Here is a 23490-nt window from a genome sequence, read left to right on the forward strand (position 1 = left end):
TGCTAGGGAAATGAAATATTCATATCAGCCTGACCTTAATACTTTTCAGTGGCTGGAATTTTCATTTATTTCCATCTCACCTTTAAAAGGACTTAGTGGAAGGCTGTTAACACAAATACTTGAGTATCACAGTGCTATAATATAGAAAAATGTTTGTTTGTTCTGTTAATCTGAGATTTTAGCCTGTTGAATATGTCAAAGCCACATTTCTTAAGTCAGTTTTGACTTCCTGTATAGTATATTAAATATTTTTCATTTTGCTTGCAAACTTATGAGTTTATTTTTAGTGCCTTTTTTCAAGTTTTTGTTCATCTTCATAACATGTATATTTACTGAAATAACTCTTCCCTACCAAGGTATGAAGAAGAAAAGTTAAAAAAGAAACAGAAAAGGTATATGCACACCTTGACTGGGTTGCATCTAGACTAGTCCATTTGCATTGCACAGACTAACTCTTCCTTATTGGTTGGTTAGCTGGTAGACAAAGATAATAGCACTTGCAAATATAATATACCCTAGAATCCAAATATGGTATGAATCCAAAGTTCCAGGTGCTGAGTATAGCTTGGATTCAGTCTATTTGAACACCATACATAGTGCCAGTAGGAAATAAAGCTCACATCTCCTTCTCCTTTTGGTTTAAATACTGATGGTGAAACTAGAGAAATTCCTAAGAACACTATTTGCAAAACCAGTTCCTTATAAGACCTTACTGGTTTCACCATATGCTGTAAATCTGACTTGTGTTTTTGAAATATGCATTTTTAATGAGTCCGCCCCCCCCCCCCAGGGGTTGATGATTATATTTGCAATGCACATATTCTTTGGCTAACCAACATTCATCTCCTTGTATGCTTAAATGGCCTGCTAACCAGTCAAATTCTACATGTGATAAAATACCTAAAAGTTCAATGTACCGTTTAATAGTTAAACATTCTGCTTTCCATCTTAAATATACTTCTGAATACTTCTGCTTTGAGCATAACAATCTCTCATCTATTAATATCTTGGCATAGAAGATGAAAGGAAGGGTATAAAATAGTTACTGTTCTATAATGTAATTTAGAAAACTGTAGGATTTGGATCTGACTTGCTAATGGGTTTTTTAAATGTTGACAGATTAGCAAAACAGAGTCACACAGTCTTTATTGAGTTAAGGTGAGAAATTTATATGTAGTTTTCATTTTGACCATTCTAAGGAACCAATTCTAAGAAACTGGAACATTCTTTGAATATACTTTGGCTCTGTATATGGGCAGGAATTCAGTTCACCTTGTGATAGAATCACAGCGTCACGTTTCTATATGACACTTTATGGTTAAACATTTTAACATAGGCATATGGACAGTTATGTTACTTTTTGCTGATTTCTCTTTCCTCTCAAGGCATTGGTGGGCATTTGCCAGACAACTGGCTGAAATTTAAAATGTGGTCTGTAATTGTAGAATATTTTGAAGCCAGCTGCTTCATGGATTTCAAAATGAGTTGCCTTTGTTGATTAAATCTGCTGTATCATGTCTTTCTACAGAAGTTTTAGTACTCATTTGCCTGACAGAAGGCATTAGAGAAAAAGTGGAATTTTGCCTTTTATTTAATTGTATGTGTAACCTACCACGAATGTTTTTTTCCTTTTTTCCTTTTGTTTCATTTAACCTTAATACAATCATTACATGTATCTTTCAAGCACTTCTTAAGTTTTTGTACAAAATTTAGTTAGCTTTAAAAACTAATAAATCCTTGTCAGATTTAAAATGATAACATTCAAGTTTTAAAAATAGAGGGGTGTGTTTTTAAAACTAAATAGCAGAAGCTATGTGTCAGAGAGCTTACTTAAAGTGAAATCTGTATAATGAGTACTGGTAAGGAGGATTCAAAACTGAATGCTGAAGTATAGCAGTTTAAAATGTTTTAGATGTTTCAAACAACTCAGTGCAAGAGAGGCCAGGCAGGTGTTCATTGTTCATATTTGGACAGATTTTAGAAATAAGGTGATTGTGAAATTAGTTCATACCAATATTTCAGATGTTGAAGGGGTTGATGTGTATTGCATGCCTTAGTAAGAATATATACCTTTCGAATTTTTGATAACAGTATAAAAGCATTTTTAGAGGTTAATCTGGCTTTACCGCAGGCCAGGGCTTTTAGGTCTGATTCACTGAAGTTCAAGTGATACAGTAATGGAAAGAAGTGTGAAAAGTATCTTCATATATCATGCCAAATTGTTTTAAACTTCCCTTCGTTAGTGATTCAGACTACTACAAATATAGTATAAATATACAAATATAGTAGCAGTAGATTATTGTACATTACCTGTGAAGGGTTGTCTATAATATTTGTGTGGTAATTACCTAATTTTTCTAATCCTTACTTGCCTAAATTTTGATGTGCTTTCTGTGCAACCCACTTCTGGTCCAGTCAGATTTTTCATGTACGTCTAGATGTTTCTGATTATTCCACTCTGTGTCTCCTTACTATCACAATAATTGAAAGGCATTCACATTCTTAAGTGTGCCAGTACATTCTGGAGAATACTTATGGATCTATAAATATGCATTTTTAATCACTGAAAAAAATGGCCAATTGGTGGCATTAGTGGCATTTTAATATTCTAGTTAACAAAGTCATTTTTGAAGGAATTGCTTTTCCTACCGCTCTCTTACCGGTTAGATCCTTGCCCCAGCCATGCTACAGTTCAGCATTTTAATATGCCTGTTGTAATCTGAATTTTTTTTTAATGAAGGTACTGGGGATTGAACTCAGGACCTCAAGCACGCGAAGCACACCCTCTACCACTGAACTATGCTCCCAAACCCTGTAATTTGAATTTTTAATATGGTTTATGTGGATTTGTATGTAAAGTATCTTATAATTTTTAAAGACACAGTCACATTTCTTGCCAGGATCCTCTTGCCTTTAAAAATTACCTTTCCTGGTTGGGGAAATGTTTGGTAACCTTTTACTATATCCGCTTCTTTGCAAAGCTTTGTTTTTAACAGAATAATAATCTATGCTAAAATCAGTCGTTTATTTTTAGAAAGAGAATTGTTCATTTGCTGATGTCTTAATATCTGTATTTTTTTTCATTAAACAGAGTTGATCAAGAGCTTAATGGAAAACAAGATGAACCAAAAAGTGAGCAGTAAGATTGGCATGGTCCAAACAGACTGAAGAACGTGCTGATGAAGCCGTGCTCTTCTTTGCATTTGTAATGCATTTACTGGTCCTGATTTTTATGTAACCTGTTACAAAATTGACTTGACTTTTTCTTAAATGGACTTCTGTATAAGGGACTGTTCACTGCTGTACTGGTTTGCAAATCTCTTGAATTTAGCTCTTTACTAGGTAGTTATATTATAATCATTTTATATTTTATATTGCTAAATAGCAGAGAACCACACTTTATATAAAGCAGTTTTTGCATTTGTTTATTAAATGATGCATCTTCTTCAGTAAAATATTTATATGTCTAAATGGAAAAGGAAAGAGATAATATATATTTTTATGTTTTTGAGCAATATTTTTTAATGTGTAACTCTCTTGTGGAAGAATATGCAGGTAAATAAGACCATGATTTTGTAAAGTGCATGTTAGAATTTTTGTTTTTGTAAATGGTTAAATACATTTCCTGGGTCACTTAGAAAATAAAGTTGCTCATAAGATGGGACAGTTAAACTGGTTTTCATGAACACCCAAAGGTCATGTACGTAATCTAAGTAGATTAGTACCATTCTGAGCTTTTTTCTCACTTAATGTTTATTGTGTCTCAATTCAGACACACAAATACAAGTGTGTTGCACACTTTTTCATTTTTAAACTTTCAGACAAGTCAAAAAGCCATTTTTAGAATTAGAGAATGTAAGAGGTTAAGAATTGGGGTTTGTATATATGTATATGTCAGACATTTTGTCTTCTGGCCAAAAGTCAGAACTTGATAAAAATTTTAGGTTTGTTCACTTAATGTGAAGTAAGCTTGTGTGTCCAGGGTATCACTGTCCTGAATTTGTGTGAGTGCAGTGTATTATTCAGAGAACTGTCACTACTTTTCTTTAGAAAACAGGGGCTGCTTTATTAACTGATTTCAGTGTGGGCTCTTGACCAAAATACTTCGTATCAGGTGTTTGACTTAAGCAGATATGCTATGTTTCCACATTTTCTGTTGGATCTTGTTGACAGTACTGTAAATTAAGTTATTTTGAAAGTCTTAGAGCATCATTATATTATGCTGTCTTGGATAGCATTTGGTGTAAGCATGTAAAATTCTTTAATTTGGTAAGTACCTTGACTCTACATTGCAGTAAATTGTACTTTTGCCCCCAAACAGAACTTAATTACCCACAAAATTACCCTAAAACCAGATTGGTCTAATACTGTGTCATGTACTTGTGGGACTCATATACATTTGGTAAACTTAGTACCTTCGTAACTTAAGGGTCGTACCATGTTCCAGCCCCTCCTATGAGGTAATTTACAAAATAATAGCAAAATTGAGAGCTAAGCTTATATCCTAGACTGAACACACATGTAGCTTTATCATTGCTGTTTTAGTAAAAAAGTTTCTACCACAAAATAGAATTGTCTTTTTTATCCTTCTCAGGCGTAAACTTGACAGGCTAACTCCAAGCCCACTTGTGGGAGATGCTGGAGGGTTCCCAGGATGAGATGTTCCTCAGCAGCCTCCTGACTTAACTTGGATCCAGCAGCTGTAGGCAGGTCCCAAACTAATGTCACTATAATGAAGAAAGCCAAAACCATTATTCCGTGCTGAAATCTTAGAAATACTTTGTGTTCAAAAAGCAAACCACCAGTAACAGCTTAGACATTCCTTCTGAACGCTTACCATACGAGGATTACGAATAAGGGCGCGTACTGAATTGAACTGTGATTAGGGTCTATATTTGTAGAGCACGTTAAGTCGTCTTTCATCTGTAAATTTCTATCTCATTCAAACTGGGCTGAGCTTTTAAAGTAGGTGGCTTTACGCCACCTTATGTACCCAGTTCTTCACTTTCAACACTTTACACTGTTGATTGACTTTTGCAAGCATTGTTCCTGACTATTGATACAACTTACTGCAAAAGTGTATTTTCTATGTGTTTTTTGTATTTTTTTAAGTAGAAGTACCCTGTATTCTATTAGAACAGTAAAATTCAGAGAGAACAGTGATAACACTTGGGATATAAACAAAGGGATGTGCTGGGAATCACTAGATTTAAAAGGATTCCTACTCTAACCGACACCTTAATGGAATCTGCTATAGGGACGTGCCCTGTAATTTCTCTTAACTGTGAGACTTAAGATCATAACAAGGAGGTTAGAGGAAAAGCATTTATTGTTACTTGTAATTTGTGGCTATGAGACATTTTCCCCGTATCATTTAATTTTAATTTTCCATTTTTGATTGAGGTAAAAGTACATATAATTGTGTGATTTTATCTTTCTGCTGGAATCATGGATCTGACTTGTTTAATTTGATGCTCTTGCCGCTGTTTTTTTTTTTTGTTGTGCTTGGGCTCTGAGTGCCTCTTTTTAGCCAGAAGTTTCTCGTAAAGGAATTTGTGTTGTGCTTGGTCGTATTCTTTATTAGCACTAAGAAGACAGTATATTGATCCTACAGTTGAAGCTGAATAGTCTTACCTGCGGATGGGGGGTATGTAGAGAAATATGATTCTAAGTACGGCCTAGCGGAGAAGCTGAAAAGGAAGATAACAAAACAAGGAGGTAAGAGAAAGAAAACTATAAAGGGAACTGTAATCTAAGAAGGCCACTGACTGTGTCCTTGTTAACGGAAGTACTATATATGGCAAACATTGGTACTGTTTCTTGTATCAAGCAGGAAAACCTGCAGGCTACGCACAGAATATGTGAATAGGGAGACTGGAGTGGAAGGGAAAAGGCTGGTAGTACCTGTAACAAGAATTCATACTTTGCCCTGCTTTCTTTGTCTCTTCATACCAAAGTAAGTTTAAACAGGGAAAGTCAGCAATTACAACCCTCAGATTGAAGTTCAGGGCTAGGTTACGTTTCGTATTTCATGGTTGGCAAACATTAATGTAGTTTTCCAAAATGGACACCACTATTTAATAACCACACTGGATAATGAAATTTGTTGATTGAAAAGTGTATGTAGGTAGCTAGACTTTCTTCAGCTGCAATTCCAGAATTTAAAAAAGGATTTTAAGAAATAAGAAATCTGCTTTTTGATAGACTTCTTGTAAATGACTACATAGCATTACTCTTTGGCTGTTTTTATGTGTGTGCTCAGGGAATTTGAAAGTGTTCTAATTAATGCAGAAGTGGCTTTTTAGATTGCAACTGATAGTTTAATTAGCATCAGGACACATCAGACCAGTTTCCTGATGAGACTGCTATGGTTATATATAAGATGACAGTAGCTTCATCCTTTTTCTAATGTTGTATGTGGAAAATTGCCACCATTGCTTGGTCAAGAGGAGGTTGAAAATAGATGTGGCTACCCTGGTTTTGTTTTCATGCCTATTTTTTCTCCTGCATTGTAGCTATTGGAGAAATGGATCACAAATTTCAGAAGGATGGGATAGATGGAGGAACTAATGTACTTGTAAGTTTGACCAATTCTGTTCTTGTCACAGGGAACAGGCATTGTATAATTTGAGTTGCTGGGAGAAAGAGTTACGGACGTAGACTTGATTGGGAAAGTCAGCTGGTGAAGGAAGTGGGAGATTATCTGCTCAATGTTCTAATAGTACAGAAGAATTAACTGGGGAGCCTTTCGCCCCCCTCTTCCCATCCCAGGATTGTGAATGAATTAGATCAGTGGTGCGTCCTAGTAATAACAACTTTCCTTTAAAGTTCTAACTGGTAATGTAAAATAAGGTAATATTTTGGACTGCAAGGTGTGACACTAAAATTTGGACAAAACTGTTACTTTGTTGCAACTGTATATGATAGATTACATAATTTTTTACTTTTTGAGAACTACTTTTAAAATGCTATGAAAAGTTTACATAAAGTACTTACTAACCAGTTAAACTCCATAAGAAAATCAAGGGTTTAATGCTTTTATATTACTGAAGAGTTATAAATAGTAAGCTGTTTACATCAAATGGCTGGCTGATTCTGTCTTGTAAGACATTCTACAAGAGTTTCAAGCATTAGCATTTGAAATTTTTGTTTTAACATTCAGTGTACCTAAGGAAGAACTTTAAAAATATTAGTTAGCTACTCCACTGCACTTTTTGTATATAAACTTTCTAAAGTTATGCCCATTAAACAGTTTATTTACCTAAACCTAGCTAGTAAATAGTGTTCAGGAATATTGAGTGTACAGCCCTTGGGGCATCGTTCACATGGAACACTGCAAATTCAGAGTTTGTTAGACACTAACGCACTTTGATATATATCTCAAAGATTCTAGCCTTTTTCTTAGTGGAAGTTCACATGCTGTCATTTAGACACAATGTACTGCAATCATTTTACTACTATTCAAATGATGCTGCCTAGCCTAGAGCTCTCATTCTAAGTGCGAGAAATTCAGGTCTAATGACTGTGCAAGATGTTGATGTGGTCCCTGTAAGAAATACTTGGGTTGGTCTTGATATATCAAGAAGATGTACTATTTTATTTTTCTTTTAAGGAATATGTTAAGGTATATGATAACTTGTGTCCTGATCTGTTGCACATCATATTGTTGCAACGTTAATGACTTTAAATAAATTAATTGGAAAGTTTGTTTTTGACTCATTTTATCACATTTTTCAGTCTTCCACTTTACTTACTGCTGAATTTTTACACAATTATCTTGTAAGCTTTCAAATAATTTTATACTTTTACTCTTGTTTCTCTTTCTGTAATTTTGGTGCTGCTTCCTATTCAGGAGGGTGAAGAGTTCATCCTGCTTTAATTTTAAATTTTACCTTAATTATAACCAAATTATTTCATAGTTTAGTATTATTTTAGTTAATGGGGAATCCAACAATGAAATGAATAAGTGGCTGAAAACTTTGTATAAATAATAACCTGTTTACTTTGTAGACCTGCTCAGAGGTTCCAGTTGGTAGCATTTGTTTGCATTTACTCCTTAATCACTGTTCTGCTTAAACACAAACAGCTGTGCAGATTGCTGCCGCCTTTGATCCACAGTTAGGATACCATTTGGGACTACATAAACACGAAATACATATTGCAGTATTTCCCTTGCCTTTGGCACGAATTTTAAATACAAATCCCCCCAAATAAAAATACTTAACGATTCATAAACTAAACGTTTACTGGGCTAAATGAATTGCAGCCCTGTTTTGAATTAAGAAATCCGTGCTAAAATCTTTCCAAAATGTCAGTATTACCCTGAATTACACCTCGGGCACAAAATGTGACTGCCCAACATTTCCTAGCTGTGCATATAACCGTGAAGAAAAGTAGTCTCTAAAATTCCCTTAGGGACGATTTAGTGCACCTGGTGAATTACTTACTCGGGAACTAAGCCTGTGGAGCGGGCTAGGGCTTGGACTGCGGCCCCACGCCCCTCTCTCCACCTCCCCGCCCTCTGCTCCCAATGCTTGAGTGGCTGACGGGAATCAGGCAGTGGGCGGAGCTTCTGGGCCCTCCAGTGCGGAGTCACTTCCAGGTTCTGCGAGCGCTTCCGGGTCGTCGACCTAGCTCTGCGCGCTCTGCGGCGGCCGGAGAGGAGGTCGGGGAAGCAGCTACGTCCTGTTGGGCTCCTGACGGTGCCGCTTCTGTCCTCTCCGCGGCGGGAAGCGCCTTTTCCACAGGTATTGAGTCACCCCCTACAGCAGGGATTGCGTTGGGTCATTTGCGAGGGCCTTTTCCGCTCGGGGTCGGCCCGTTACCGACTACGCTGCCGCGCTGGCCCTGCGGCGGTGCCCCAGGATGGGAAGGGAAGGGAGGCGGCCGGGAGATGGTTGCGTCCTGTGGCGGGAGGCTTGTTGTCTGTTGGGCGCCAGCTGAACGGTCCTGGAGGAGGTCGTGAGCCCAGCACCGTATTTTTAGGCAGGCAAATGTCTTTAAGCATCTTAGGGTGATTTTTTTGCCCTGGAATATCGGGGGAATTCCTTAAGTGTACTATTCTTGTGTTTCTTCGCTTGTTTAAAGTCTGCCTTTCCCACCTCGTGTGAACTCTGACACGAATGAATTTAAACTGAATGGTTTGCTCAAGAAAGACTATCAGGTTACTTTCGAACGTGAGTCTTTTAATTTAATTTTGTAAACTGCGAAATGAAGTACTAAATTTGTGGCTGGTACCATATCTAAAAGAACGGAGCATTTCACAAGGAATTTTTAGGAATCTAGGATTATTAAAGCAAGTAACTTCAACAAACATTTAAATACGTTATAGGTATTTTTAAAATTATTTTTACTGAGTTATAGTTGACTTACAATATATTAGTTTTACGTGTAGGACATAATGATTAAATTATTTGTCAAAAGGATCCCTACAGTATGTCTAATTAACATTCATCACCAAACAGTCAAAAAGTGTTTTTTCTTATGGTGAGGGCTTGTAAGATCTACTCTCTTAGCAACTTTCAAATATGCAGTACAGTATTATTAATTGTAGTCGCCATGCTGTACATTTCCATGACTTTTTTATTTTGTATTTGGAAGTTTCTACTTTTTGATCCCCTTCACCCATCCTTCCCCCAACCCCCAATCTTATCTTCTATCTGTGAGCCTAGTTTTTTTTTAGATTCCACATGTAAGTGAGATCACGTGATACTTGTTTTTCTGTAACTTACCTCACTTCGCGTTGTGCGCTCGAAGGCCATCAGCATTGTCCCAAATGGCAAGATCAACTTTTTTAATGTATGAATAATATTCCATTCTGTGTATATGTAGGTGTGTGTATAGTGTGCATGTGTGTGTATGTGTGTGTATACATACCCCCCCCCCACATCTTTATCCATTCATCATCGATGGACACTTAGGCTGTTGTAAATAATGCTTCAGTGAAAGAAAAGTGTGTATATCTTTTTGGTTTAGTGTTTTCTTTTTCCTCACATAAATACCCAAAAGTGGAAATGTTGAAATATATGACAGTTGTGTTTAATTTTTTTTGACCAACCTCTATACTGTTTTCCATATTGGCTGCACCAATTTACGTTCCCACCAACAGTGCACAAGGTCTCCCTTTTCTCCCCATCCTCACCAATACTTGTTATTTCTTGTCTGTTTGATAATAGCCATTCTAATGTGTATGAAGTGATATCTCATTGTAGTTTTGATTTGCATTACCTTGATGATTAATGATGATTATCTTTTCATACACCTGTTGGCCATCTGTATGTCTTTGGAAAAATGTCTTTTCTGATCCTCTGTCCATTTTTGAATTGGGTGGTTTGCTTTTTTCCTGTTTGAGCTGTTTATATCTTTTGGATATTAAAATCCCTGATCAGATACATGATATGCAAGTATTTTCTCCCAGTCTGAAGGTTACCTTGTCATTTAGGGATTTTTTGTTGTCTTTTATGTCTAATTATATATATTATATCATTTTGAAATGCTATACTGTATTTGTATATGTTCATTGTTCTCAACATTTCAGTTAAGGTGTCCTGATCAGCTCAGTTTAATATTTAACTCATATATTATGTATTTTTAGCATATATGTAAACATACATATATGTATACATATATACATATATTATAAAGTCAATTTTTAAAGTATTTTAAATTTCTATTTTATGTCAACTGCATTTTTTTTGACCCCCATTACTAGTTTCTCCAATCCTCCACTCTTCACCCCTGGCAACCACCAATCTGTCTCTGTGAGCTTAGGGGAGGGTTTAGTTTGTTGTAAACATTTCACATGTAAGGCAGATGATTTGGTATTTGTCTTTTTCTCTGAGTTATTTCATTTAGTATAATTCCCTTGAGGTCCACTCATGCCGTAACACTTTATAAGATTTCTTTTTTTAAGTTGGAATAATAAACCACTGTGTATATATGTCAGTGTCTTTATCCAGTCATCCATCAGTGGACTCTTAGGTTGTTTTCATATCTTGGCTATTGTAAATAGTTCTGCAGTGAATGTGGGGGTGCATATATCTTTTCCAGTTAGTGTTTTCATTTTTTTGTAATAAATACCCAAAAGTGGATTGCTGGATCATTTGGTGTTCTTTTTTAGTTTTTTGAGGAACCTCCATACTGTTTTCCATAGTGGCTGCACCAGTGTACCTTCCTGACAGCAGTGCACAAGGCTTCCCTTTAATCCACATCCTCACCAACACTTAGCTGTTTCCTATCATTTTCATAGTAGCAGTTCTAACAAGTGTGAGGTGATATCTCATTGCGGTTTTTTTCCAAGCAAAAATTACACTTTATTGACATATTATTACCAGTATAGTTGACATGTTGACATATTATTACCAAAATAGTAAAATATATGATGATATATAACATATATTGGCAATATAACAATACAAAGGATGGATTTTTTTTAACTGAAGTATAGTCAGTTTACAGTGTGTCAATCTCCAGTGTAATGTTTCAGTCATACATATACATACATATCTTCGTTTTCATTTTTTTTCATTAAAGGTTACTACAGGATATTGAAATAGTTCCCTGTGCTATACAGAAGAAACCTGCTGTTTATCTGTTTGTATTTAGTTATTATTTGCAGATCTCAACTTCCCAATTTATCCCTTCCCACCTCATTTTCCCCCTGTAACCATAAGTTTGTTTTCTCTCTCTGAGTCTGTTTCTGTCTTATAGATAAGTTCATTAGTGGCTTGTTTTTCCTTTTTTGGATTCCACATATGAGTGACATCATATGGTATTTTTCTTTCTCTCTGGTTTACTTCACTTAGAAAGACAGTCATCTCCATGTCCATCCATGTTGCTGCAAATGGCATTATTTTATTATTTTTATGGCTTAGTAGTATTCCATTATATAAATACACAAGAACTGCTTTACCCAGTCATCTGTCAGTGGACATTTAGGTTGTTTCCATGTCTTGGCTATTGTAAATAGTGCTGCTGTGAACGTTGGGGTGCATGTATCTTTGAATTAAGGTTCCCTCAATATATGCTCAGGAGTGGGATTGCTGAATCATGTGGTAAGCGTATTTTCAGTCTTTTGATGAATCTGTATACTGTTTTCCATAATGGCCTCACCAAACTGCATTCCCACCAACTTTGTAGGAGGGTTCCCTTTTCTCTGCAGCCTCTCTGGCATTTATCGTTTGTGGACTTTTGAATGATGCCCATTCTGACTGGTGTGAGTTAATACCTCATTGTAGCTTTGATTTGCATTTCTCTGATAATTAGCAATATTGAGCATTTTTTCATGTGCTTATTTGCCATCTGTCTGTCTTCATTGAAGAATTTCTTGTTTTTGTCTTCTGCCCATTTTTGGATTGGGTTGTTTGTTTTTTTCTTATTAAGTTGTATGAGATGTTTATATATTCTGGAAATTAAGCCCTTGTCAGACTCATTTTTTGCAAATATTTTCTCCCATTCTGTATGTTGTCTTTTTCTTTTGCTAATGGTTTCCTTTGCTGTGCAAAAGCTTGTAAGTTTAATTAGATCCCATTTGATTTTTTGTTTTTTGGGGGGTTTTTGCTTCTATTTCTGTTGCCTGAGTAAACTGCCTTGGGAGAACATTGTGAGGATTTATGTCTGAAAATATTTTGCCTATGTTGTCCTCCAGGATGTTTACAGTGTCTTATCTTATATTTAAGTCTTTAAGCCATTATGAGTTTATTTTTTTAGTATGGTGTGAGAGTGTTGTAATGTCATTGACTTACATATGGCTGTCCAGCTGTCCCAGTGCCACTTGCTGAAGGGACTGTCTTTTCTGCATTGTATATTCTTGCCCTCTTTGTTGTAGATTAATTCACCATAAGTGGGTGGGTTTATTTCTGGACTTTCCTGTTCCATTGATCTATGTGTCTGTTTTTGTGCCAGGACCATACTATTTTGATGACTGTAGCTTTGTAGTATAGTATGAAGTCAGGGACCATGATTCCACCAGCTCCGTTCTTTGTCAAGATTGTTTTGGCTATCAGGGTTTTTGTGTGTCCATATGAATTTTAACATTTATTTGCTTCAGCTCTTTGAGAAATGTTATTGGTAATTTGATCAGGAGTGTATTGAATCTGTATATTTCCTTGGGTAGTATGACCATTTTAACAATATTGATTCTTCCAATCCAAAAACATGGTATATCTTTCTTTCCATTTGTTTATATCATGTTCAATTTCCTTTATCAGTGTCTTATAGTTTTCAAAGTACAGGTTTTTGCCTCCTTGGGTAGGTTTATTCCTGGGTATTTTATTCTTTTTGGTGTGATGGTAAATGGTATTGTTCCCTTACTTTCTTTTTCTGTTATTTAGTTGTTTTAGTGTATAGAAATGCAGCTGACTTCTAAATATTAGTTTGGTACCCTGTATTTTACCAAATTCATTGATGAGTTCTAGTAGTTTTCTGGTCACTTCTTTAGGGTTTTCTATGTATAGTATCATATTATTTGCAGACAATGACAGTTTAACTTCTTCATTTCCAATTTGGGTTCCTTTCATTTCTTTTTCTTCTCTGGTTGCTGTGGCTAGGACTTCCAAAACTATGTTGAATAAATGTGGCAAGAGTGGACATCCTTGTCTTGTTCCTGATCTTAGAGGAAGTGCTTTTTGGCTTTTCCCTGTTAAGTATGATATTAGCTTGTGTATGGCCTTTATTATGTCAAGGTATGTTCCGTCTTTTCTCATGTTCTGGAGAGTTTCTATCATAAATGGATGTTGAATTTTATCAAAAGCTTTTTCTGCATATACTGAGATGATCATACAGTTTTTATTCGTGAATTGGTTAATGTGGTTAATCACATAGATTGGTTTGCAGATACTGAAAAATCCCTGCATCCCTGGGATAAATCCCACTTGATCATGGTGTATGGTCCTTTTAATGCATTCTTGCTCGTATTTTGATTAGGATTTTTGTATCTATATTCATGAGTAATATTTGCCTGTAATTTTCTTTTTTTGTGATATCTTTGTTACTGGGGTTTTTTTTTTTTTTGGTATCAAGGTAATGATGGCCTTGTAGAACGAGTTTGGAAGTGTTCCTTTCTCTGCAGTTTTTTGGAATAGTTTAAGAAGGATTGGTGTTAAGCTTTCTGTAAATGTTTGGTAGAATTCATCTGTGAAGCCATCTGGTCTTAGACTTTTGTTTGTCAGGAGTTTTAAAATTACTGATTCAATTTCAGTGCTAGTAATTGGTCAATTCATGTTATCTGTTTTTTCCTGGTTCTATCTTGGCAAATTGTATCTTTCTAAGAAATAATCCATTTTTTCTACATTGACCTTTTTGTTGGCATATAGTTTCATAGTAGCCTCTTAAGGTCCCTTGTATTTCTGTAGTGTCAGTTGTAACTTCTCCTTATTCATTTCTGATTTTATTAATTTGGCCCTCCTTTTTTTTCTCAGTGAGTCAGACTAAAGGTTTATCAATTTTTTATCTTTTCAGAGAACCAGCTTTTAGTTTCATTGATCATTTCTATTGTTTTTTTAGTCTGTATTTCATTTATTTCTGGTGTAATCTTTATGGATTCTTTTCTTTCTGGTAACTTTGGGTTTTGTTTGTTCTTCTTTCTCTGGCTGCTTTAGGTGTAAGTTTAATTGTTTATTTGAGATTTTTCTTGTTTCCTGAGGTAAGCTTGTATTGCTATAAACTTCCTTCTGAGAACTGCTTTTTCTGCATCCGAGACGTTTTGAATCATTGTGTTTTCGTTTTCATTTGTCTCAGATTTCCTCTTTGATTTCTTCAGTTATCTGTTGGTTGTTTATTTCTTAATATTTTATTGTTGTATTATTTAATTGGGGGGGGAGTAATTACATTTATTTATATTTTTTAGAGGAGGTACTGGGGGTTGAACCCAGGACCTCATGCATGCTAAACATGGACTCTACCACTTGAGCTATTCCCTCCTCCCTGCATTGATTGTTTAGTAGCATATTGTTTAGCCTCCATGTTTCCAGTTTTTGCAGCCTTTTTTCTTGTAGTTGATTTCTAACCTTATAGCATTGTGGTCAAAAAAGATGCTTGGTACGATTTCAGTTTTCTTAAAGTTGCTGAGGCTAGCTAGCTTTGTGATCAGCATGTGGTCAGTTCTGGAGAATGCTGCGTGTGCACTTGAGAAGAATGTGTATTCTCTTGCTTTCAGAGTGGATGCTCTATAGATAACAGTCAAGTCCATCTGGTCTAATGTGTTGTTTAGGGCCTGTGTTTCCTTACTGATTTTCTGTCTGGATGATCTCTCCACTGATGTAAGTGGAGTATTAAGGTCCCCCATTATTATTGTGTTATTGTCGATTTCTCCTTGTTGTCTCTTAACAATTGCATTATATGTTGAGGTGCTCCTATGTTGAGTGCATATATATTTACAGTTGTTATATTCTCTTCTTGGATTGATCCTTTAAGCATTATGTAATGTCCGTCTTTGTTTTTTGTAACAGTCTATCTTAAAATCTGTTATCTGTGATATAAGTATTGCTACCCCAGCTTTCTTTAGGTTTCCATCTGCATGGAATATTTTTTTCCATCCCCTTACTTTCAACCTGCATGTGTCTCTAGCTCTTGTAGACAGCATATATATGAGTCTTGTTTTTGTATCCATCTAACCAGTCTGTGTCTTTTGGAGTCAGATGCACTACTGTTGCACCACGAGGTCAGCCAGTCCTATGTCTTCTGGTTGGAGTGTTCAATCCATTTACATTTAATGTAGATATCGATATGTATGTTCTTATTGCCATTTTGTTAATTATTTTGGGTTAGTTTTTGTAGGGTTTTGGTTTTTTTTTTTCTATTTTCTATTTTCTTGTGCTTTGATGACTAGAGAAGTTCCTTTAACATTTGTTGTAAAGCTGGTTCGGAGGTGCAGAATTCTTTTGGCCTTGATGTATCTGTGAAACTTTTGACTTCTCCATCAAATCTGAATGAGAGCCTTGCTGAATAGAGTATTCTTAGTCGTAAGTTTTTCACTTTCATCACTTAAATATATTGTGCCACTCCCTTCTGGCCTGAAGAGTTTGTGCTGAAAAATCAGCTGATAACCTTATGGGAGTTCGCGTGTATGTTACTTGTTGCTTTTCTCTTGCTGATTTTAGTATTTTCTCCTTATCATTAATTTTTGTCAGTTTGATTACCATGTGCCTTGTTGTGTTCCTCTTTGGTTGATCCTGTCAGGACCTCTCTGCTTCCTGGACTTGGGTGACTGTTTCCTTTCACAAGTTAAGTTTTTGGTTATTATCTCTTCAAAAATTTTCTCAGGTTCTTTCTCTTCTCTTCCTGGGACCCTTATAATGCAGATATTAGTGTGCTTCATGTTGTCCGAGAGTTCTCTGAAACTATCCTCATCATTTTCATTCTTTTTAGTTTGTTCTACAGTGGTGATTTCCACTATTCTGTTTTCTAGCTCCCTGATCTATTCTTCTGCCTCATTTAGTCTATTCTTGGTTCCTTCTAGTGTGTTATTCATTTCAGTAATTTTATTCTTCAACTCTGGGTGTTCTTTATATTTTCCATCTCTTTGCTGAAAACGTCACTGTTTGCATCTATACTTCTCTTGAGTTCTCTGAACATCTTCACCATCATTAATCTAAACTCTTTCTTGGATAAACTGCCTATCTCCTCATCGCTTATTTCTTTTTCTTGGATTTTTATCTTGTGCCTTGGCCTGGGAGATATTCCTTTACTGCCTCATGTTGTCTATCTTTCTATTTTTTAGGTAGGTTAGTTACTTGCTCAGCCTTGGAGAGGTGGCCCTCTGTGGGAGATGTCCTGTGTGTCCCAGCAGTACACTCCTCCCTCTCTTATCACCCAAGGGCCAGGGTCCAGCGTAGAGTCTGGCCTGTGTGGATTCCTTCCACTGGCTTTGGGATTATTTTCTCATTTCTGGTATCTGCCCCCTGGTGGATGAGGCTGGACTACAGGCTTATGCAGGGTTCCTGGCAGGAGGAGCTGGTGCCTGCCCCCTGCTGGGTGAAGCTTGGTCCTGGACCTCTGGTAGATAAGGGTGTGTCCAGAGGCTTTTGTGGCTCAGGAAGTCTGCTGATGGGTGGGGCTGTGTTTCCAACCTAGTATGTTGTTTGGCCTGAGGCTTCCCAGCCCTTAAGCCTACAGGCTGTTGGGTGGGGCTGGGTCTTGGTGCTAATGATCCAATCAAGATCCCAGCCTCCGGGAAAGCTCACGTGGATGGGCACTCCGGGAACATCTGACATCAGCTTTTATGTCCCCTGCGTAAGGCGCAGCCGTCCCCTACATCCCCAGGAGAACTTCCAAAACCAGCAGGCACGTCTGGCCCAGGTTCCTATGAAATCACCATCTCTGCCTTTGGCCCTGGTGTACCTGAGATTCTGTGTACACGTCCCCAGAGAATGAAGTCCCTGTTTCCCCCAGTCCTGTGGGGCTCCCGAAGTTAAGCCCCCAGTGGCCTACAACACCATATGTCCTGGGGTCTCCTCCTGGGCTGGGGCGCCTGACTTGGGGCTCAGAACTCTCACTCCTGTGGGAGGGCCTTTGTGAATTAGTTGTTCTTTAGCTTGTGGGTCACCCACCTTGGGGGTATGAGGCCTAGTTATATCACAAGCACGCCCTTCCTGACATCCCACTGTTTTTCCCTCTCTGTTTCTAGTGGAGATCTTTTTTGCTAGGCTCCAGTCTTTTTTCTTGATGGCTTTTCAGCAGGCGGCTGTGGTTTTGTTGTAATCGCGAGGAGAGGCGAACTCGTGGTCTAACTACTCCCCCATCTTGACTGAAAATCCTCCAAGAGTCGGAGGTTTTCATTGCTTTAGTTCTCTCAGGAAAGTAGAAAAGTTATAATAAATGCATCGAAGTATAATATAATTTGATATTAGCATTTTGACTTATCTCCAGGTTTATTCACTAAAAAATACTTTTTTATACCATTCAGTAATAAGATTATTGTTGTTGTTGTTATTATTATTATTTAAGCTGGTACATGAAACAACCTGGATAAATGTCTAAAACACTTTAAAGAGAAGACACACACACAAAAAAGAATACATATTGTAAGACTTTATTTACATAAAATTCAAGGATAGATGTAACTGATATTTGATGAGAGAAATGAGAATAGTTATTATCTGCTTTTTTTTTTTTAAGGTAAGGACTGGAAGTATAAATTTGCAAGTCAGTAGCAGATAAAAGTGTTTAAAGCCAGAAGCCTAGATGAGGTAAGTGAGGGAGGGAAGCATATAGAGAAGACAGAAGTCAAATTGCTGAGAAGCAGCCAATAAAAGGAAATAAGGAACAGTAGTAGCCAGTGAGGTAGGGGCGAAAACTGAGTGTGAGGTCCCAGCAGCCAAAGAAAAGGCTTCAGGAAGGCAGAAGCGATCTGACGCTCACAAGCTGATGTGTAATGTGAAGACTGGTAACTCACCATTATTTTTGCTGAGTTTGACCCGATGATTACTCCTTGAATCTCTCTCTTGTCCAGCTCTAAACTGACGGTGCCGTGAGGTCAGGGATCTTACATGAAACGTGTAGTAGAAGCTCAGCATTTGTCGAATCTGTTCTGCTGCCACTCCCTTGGGGCCCTCATCCCTCAAATATTCCTAATCTTACAAGCACGTTCTTCACATCGCTGCCTGTTTGCCTGATGTTTCCAGGCTTGAATGCTTCGGGGGCTCCCCATTACCTGCTCTGTATAACCCTGGCACCACTCCTGACGAACAAACCCATCCTTGTCGTCTTTTTCAGCCTCGTGTCCTACCACTTCCTGTCCATACTCACACCCAAAACAGGGACAATTTATAGCTCTTGCTACCAAGTGTATTAGTTCTTACTTCTATAGATATACTTATTCTGGCTTTTTCAGCCTGAGATGACTTTTCCCCCTGTGCTTGGGCAGAGTCTACCTTGAAGAATCAGGAAGCTTTTGTGAGCCAACCCATTCATCGGCAGGCAGCCGCCACAGGACACCGTGCGTCTCTCCTATCACAGTTCTTAGTCTCCAACTTTTTTATAGGCATAGGCGTGTTACCTTCTCTAAAGTATAAATTTTTTAGGGTCAGGAGTTATTTTTATTCCTCATCCTCTCCATGGTACCTGTCACAGTGCTGTCTTCTTGGTAGGCACTCTGAATACTGAATGTTAAGAGAACAGGGAAATGAAGGGAAAGGCATGCAAATGTGAGCAGAGATTGGCTCAGTGACTGGACAGTAAGAAAGAAAGTGGTACATAGTTCTAGAACTAGGTCAAAAGGTAGACATTTGAAAGAAGTGGCAAGGGTGTATGCTTTAATATATATCTATACTTTGTGTAAGGATGAAAAATGTATGTCAAAGTAACTGGAAAAATACATCATTTTTAATTGTTTCTTGTAATTCCTACATTACATAGTAACTTGCAATTACTAAGAGTTCTAATAGTATATATTAGACCACATGAATGAGACTATATTACATAGCAACTTACAATGTTTGTTTTCCTTTATTTTAAAATACTTTTAATATTACATTTTTAGAACATCAATGCAAGCCTGAATAAGAAAAAGAATTTACCCCTCCTAAGCCATGGCCTATCAGTTGTACAGGAATACCACTTTGGGAAACAGTCTTCAGGAGAGCCTCGATGAGCTCATACAGGTGGGAGACTAAAAATCAACACTTCCTATAGATGGTCCATAGTAATTCTTGTTATACCCCATCTCCCAGGCAAAGAGATACACTGTCAGTCAGTCAGGTGAATAACCTCAGCTTGCTGTGATTATACCATCCTTGCTGTGGGATATGAAATATAATGAGCTTGGAGTTATAGAGTTGATTTTCAAAGATGGTTGTTGGTTTTCAAATAATTATGAAATTTGATGTAGCTTTACAATAATTTTGGATGCGTTAACATAAGTCTTTAGCTTTTAGTAAGTTTTGAATTTACATTCTAATTTTAGAAAAATTAACCTTTTTATGTAAATCTGTCATCTAACAATGTATTATTAACATTTATTGTCATATACAGTTTGAGCTTTGATGAGATTCATTAGATTTTTTAAAACGTGATTGGTCCTAGGTTTCTTATTTAAAAGAAGCTTTTTTCCTTTAAGTTATTGAATACCTCTTTACAGACACGCTGAAGGAGTGGTAGACAAAGCTGTCTAAGGAATTCCAGTCTAGCGGCTCTGGGTAGCCTCAGTTATGTCTTAGGTACTACCTAAAAGTACTATGTAATTACTACCTAATGGTCTGTCTGGTTCTTCCCTAAGGACTTACCATTCTTTCTTCTTCTTGCAGTCTCAACAGATTACTCCTCAACTTGCCCTTCAAGTTCTGCTTCAGTTTGATAAGGCTATTAATTCAGCGTTGGCACAGCGGGTGAGGAACAGAGTGAATTTCAGGGTAAGGACACTGTTTTAAGGGAGGAAGGAAGGACCTGTTCCCTACCTTGCCCGGAGTGGAATTTCCTATAATCCAGATCAAAAGTTGCTCACCCAAGTATGATTTTTTTTAACCCGTGTACATTTTTGGTCCTTTCTAACTGCTATCAATTTCTATGTTTCATACCTGAGTATGTGTGTATGTGGGTATCACATTATGACTGTATTCTGATGCTTCTGTCACACTCTTCAAGTTAGCTTTTCATGTTCAGATACATCTTTAAAATAAGACGGACCATAATACTGTACTTCAGCTGAGGTAAGTCACAGGATTATATTTAACGTTTCCAGGACTGCCCTGCTTGTGCACAAAGTCTGTACAATAGAAATTCACATGAACTTTCATAATGTAGCCACATGAGGGCAGTAGAAATACACAAATGTCCATTCTACTTCAGCTTTCAGTGCTGAAAATAGATTTTAACTCTTCCCTGAGAAAATCTATGATTTTTTTTCTTTAAATGATAGGATGAAAATTAAGGGAAAGCTGAAGCTAATCATACTATTTTAAGAATTATGTATTTGGTTTCTTATAATTGCCTGGAGAAAAATGTGACAGCAAAAAATGAATTTTCATGATTTCTCTAAATGTTTTGTTTTAAAGGGCTCTCTAAACACATACCGATTCTGCGATAACGTGTGGACTTTTGTATTGAATGATGTTGAATTCAGAGAGGTGACAGAACTCATTAAAGTGGATAAAGTGAAAATTGTAGCCTGTGATGGTAAAAGTAAGTGCTTAACTAAGTACTGTGAAAGCAGAGCTACTTCAAATCTTGTCTTCATGAATCTTTAGAAACTTGTCATCCAAAGTTGGGGGAAACGGCCTATGATCCACACCCAGGTAGAGAGCTGGATTCTCTCAGCAAGATTCTGAGTAATAGCCTTTTACTGACTTAACGTATACATTTCATGACACACAGACTACGTCCACAGGTTGAACTGGATCGGGGGCGGGGGCGTGGGGGGAGCACTTTCATAAGCTTTTCTTCCCTATTTCAGTTGCAGATTCAAACTGCTTACTTTTTTTCAAGTAAGTAGTTAACCTCAGCAGGTCTGTGGTTTCTGTGTTGCTGGCTACCTTATACATTTTCTATTGCAGACCTAGGAACTTGTGCGGGTCCTTAAATGTTTCAAAACTGGAGATAACGTATCACCTTTTAATATTTTGCTGTATACCTTTCCTGTCTGTATATATATATACAAACATATATTCTGTATATCTATATATTTGTTCTCACATTAAATCATTAACTAGTCTCTTAAACCTGATTTTTCATAGCTACCTGAAATTATACCTTTAGCCCTTTTGAAAGAAATTGTCTCTTAAGATGTCAGAGTTTCTGAAACTAGTAATGTTACAATGACATAATGACTTCTATCTTTCACAAGATTAATTAGGGCTAATCATTATGAGAACTTTACACTTAGATGATTTTTTGAGGATCAGATACTTTGTTCCTTGCTGTAACAGCAAAAAAGATCTGTAGGCTTTTTTTTTTTTAAACAGTTTCTAGATTACAAAGGATAATATTTCTCTGTTTCATGCTTTATAATTTAGGCTAATAGCATCCTCATAACCCTTAGTAAGATCTGAGCATCACTGTATAATTTCTAGACTTCTATCAAAATGAGTTAATGATGTAGCCCAGTACTCTTCATAAAACTTTTGTACTGATGGAAGTGTTCTCCGTCTAGTCTCTCCAACAGCCACAACTGGCTGTTAAGCACTTCAGATTTCCCAGTTGCCCTAAAACATTTCGGCTTATAATTTTTATTTTATTGTATTAGTTACCTTTACATAGGCACGTGCGGCTAGCCAGTGGCCGCCGTGCTGGCCAGCACAGATGCAGACTGCTGGAGTCTCTGTTTCAGTCATTTGAAACTTACAGCCGTGAACCAAAAAGTGGGTAAGACCCCTGAGCAAACTGTATATCAAAATATGTATTTCACTTACCGGAGCGCCAGCGTGCTGGTCCCTAGAATATATTTCTGTTGCTTAAAAATAGAAGACCGCATCCCTTGAAGTCTGAACAGACAAAGTACACAGCAGTGCGCCTGCCCCCTTGCAGCACAGCGGAGTGACTGAGCGTCGAAGAGAAAACTGTGGCGTGCTCGTGAACAGCTTAGACTGTGCGCCACGCACTCTGTGTCAGTAGAAAAGACTACAATCATTAAGATACAAATGGTTGTGGTATTTAGTGGTAGACGTTTACCTAAGTAATACCTTTCCTAAGCAGTCAGATAAATGCAGCAGTGCAATGAGATAAGCCTGTTTTTCCTAAAAATCAGTCAGTTGCTAATATAGATGCAGAGAAAAAGTTATAGTGCCTAGAATTTAGGTCTGTTCCTCACAAAGAGTTAAGTAACAGTTCTCTTCTGATTATATATGTTACAGTCCTTCGTGGTTTTGCAGTTTGAGATAGTAGAAGACCTAAAAAAATTAAGTAGCAGTTATATGAACCGAATGTAATACAAGTTGGTTTTTCTCGCAGATAAATATGGAGGGCCAACGCTAACCTTCCTTTCCAACCTTGTCTCCCCTACTTTCCCATCCTGCACACCAGCACCACCATTAGTTCTTGTTTTACTTTTTAAAGATTTTCTCAAAATATTTAAATCTTTCTCTCCTCTGTTTCCCAGATACTGGCTCCAATACTACAGAATGAATAGAAAAAAATGGCTTTTTTTAATGCCATCTTCTGTTACTGCTCACCGCTTTTTGAAGAGAAGCATAGAAGAGACTTTTTTTTTAATTTATTCTAGCATTGGAGAGATGACTACACTGTGCTGTACTATGTGAGAGTTCCAGTAGAGAGAAGCTTGTAACGCTGCACCCTCTTACCTCACCTTTATTATACAGCATGAAGAAGCAGGCCATTTTTTTTTAAGACAAATCAAACATTGTTTCCTTCATAAGACTATTCTTTAATAAACTCCTTTTAAACCTCAATGTGAGTAAATAACTGCTAGGGCTAGTAAAGCTAGCAGTATGAAGACTGTAGATAAGCATTCTGACAGAGCACCATGTTCCTTGCAAGGGAAATCAGAAAATGTGTTGGCTTCAGTAAAGTCAAGTTAGTTTTATCAGTTGTAACTTTCGGTGA

At 37.0% G+C, this 23490-nt stretch overlaps 2 protein-coding genes across 6 annotated transcripts in view; both read left to right on the forward strand.

Moving 5' to 3' along the window:
* BNIP2 (BCL2 interacting protein 2) overlaps positions 1-7706 on the forward strand; it is a 178110-nt gene extending 170404 nt beyond the window's left edge. For 3 of the 4 annotated variants that reach the window (XM_072962320.1, XM_031672713.2, XM_072962321.1), the window contains 2 exons: positions 357-392; positions 3092-7706. In XM_072962320.1, coding sequence (XP_072818421.1) covers positions 357-392; positions 3092-3143 — 88 coding nt within the window. In that variant the 3' untranslated portion in view covers positions 3144-7706. The remainder of the gene's footprint in view (positions 1-356; positions 393-3091) is intronic. The other variant, XM_006210992.4, reaches the window with a different exon arrangement.
* A 908-nt stretch (positions 7707-8614) lies between these two features.
* Positions 8615-23336, forward strand: GTF2A2 (general transcription factor IIA subunit 2). 2 transcript variants are annotated; one of them, XM_015245017.3, is made up of 6 exons: positions 8615-8747; positions 18115-18185; positions 19478-19598; positions 20241-20345; positions 20988-21114; positions 23027-23336. In XM_015245017.3, exons 3-6 carry the CDS (start codon positions 19527-19529, stop codon positions 23050-23052), a joined length of 330 nt encoding a protein of 109 aa, XP_015100503.1. In that variant the 5' UTR covers positions 8615-8747; positions 18115-18185; positions 19478-19526; the 3' UTR covers positions 23053-23336. The 2 variants fall into 2 exon arrangements, with proteins under 2 accessions (XP_015100503.1, XP_006211053.1); XM_006210991.4 differs by lacking the exon at positions 18115-18185.
* The last annotated feature ends 154 nt before the right edge of the window (positions 23337-23490 follow it).

The sequence above is a fragment of the Vicugna pacos genome, chromosome 6, assembly GCF_048564905.1.
Source record: "Vicugna pacos chromosome 6, VicPac4, whole genome shotgun sequence".
NCBI classification, from domain to species: domain Eukaryota; kingdom Metazoa; phylum Chordata; class Mammalia; order Artiodactyla; family Camelidae; genus Vicugna; species Vicugna pacos.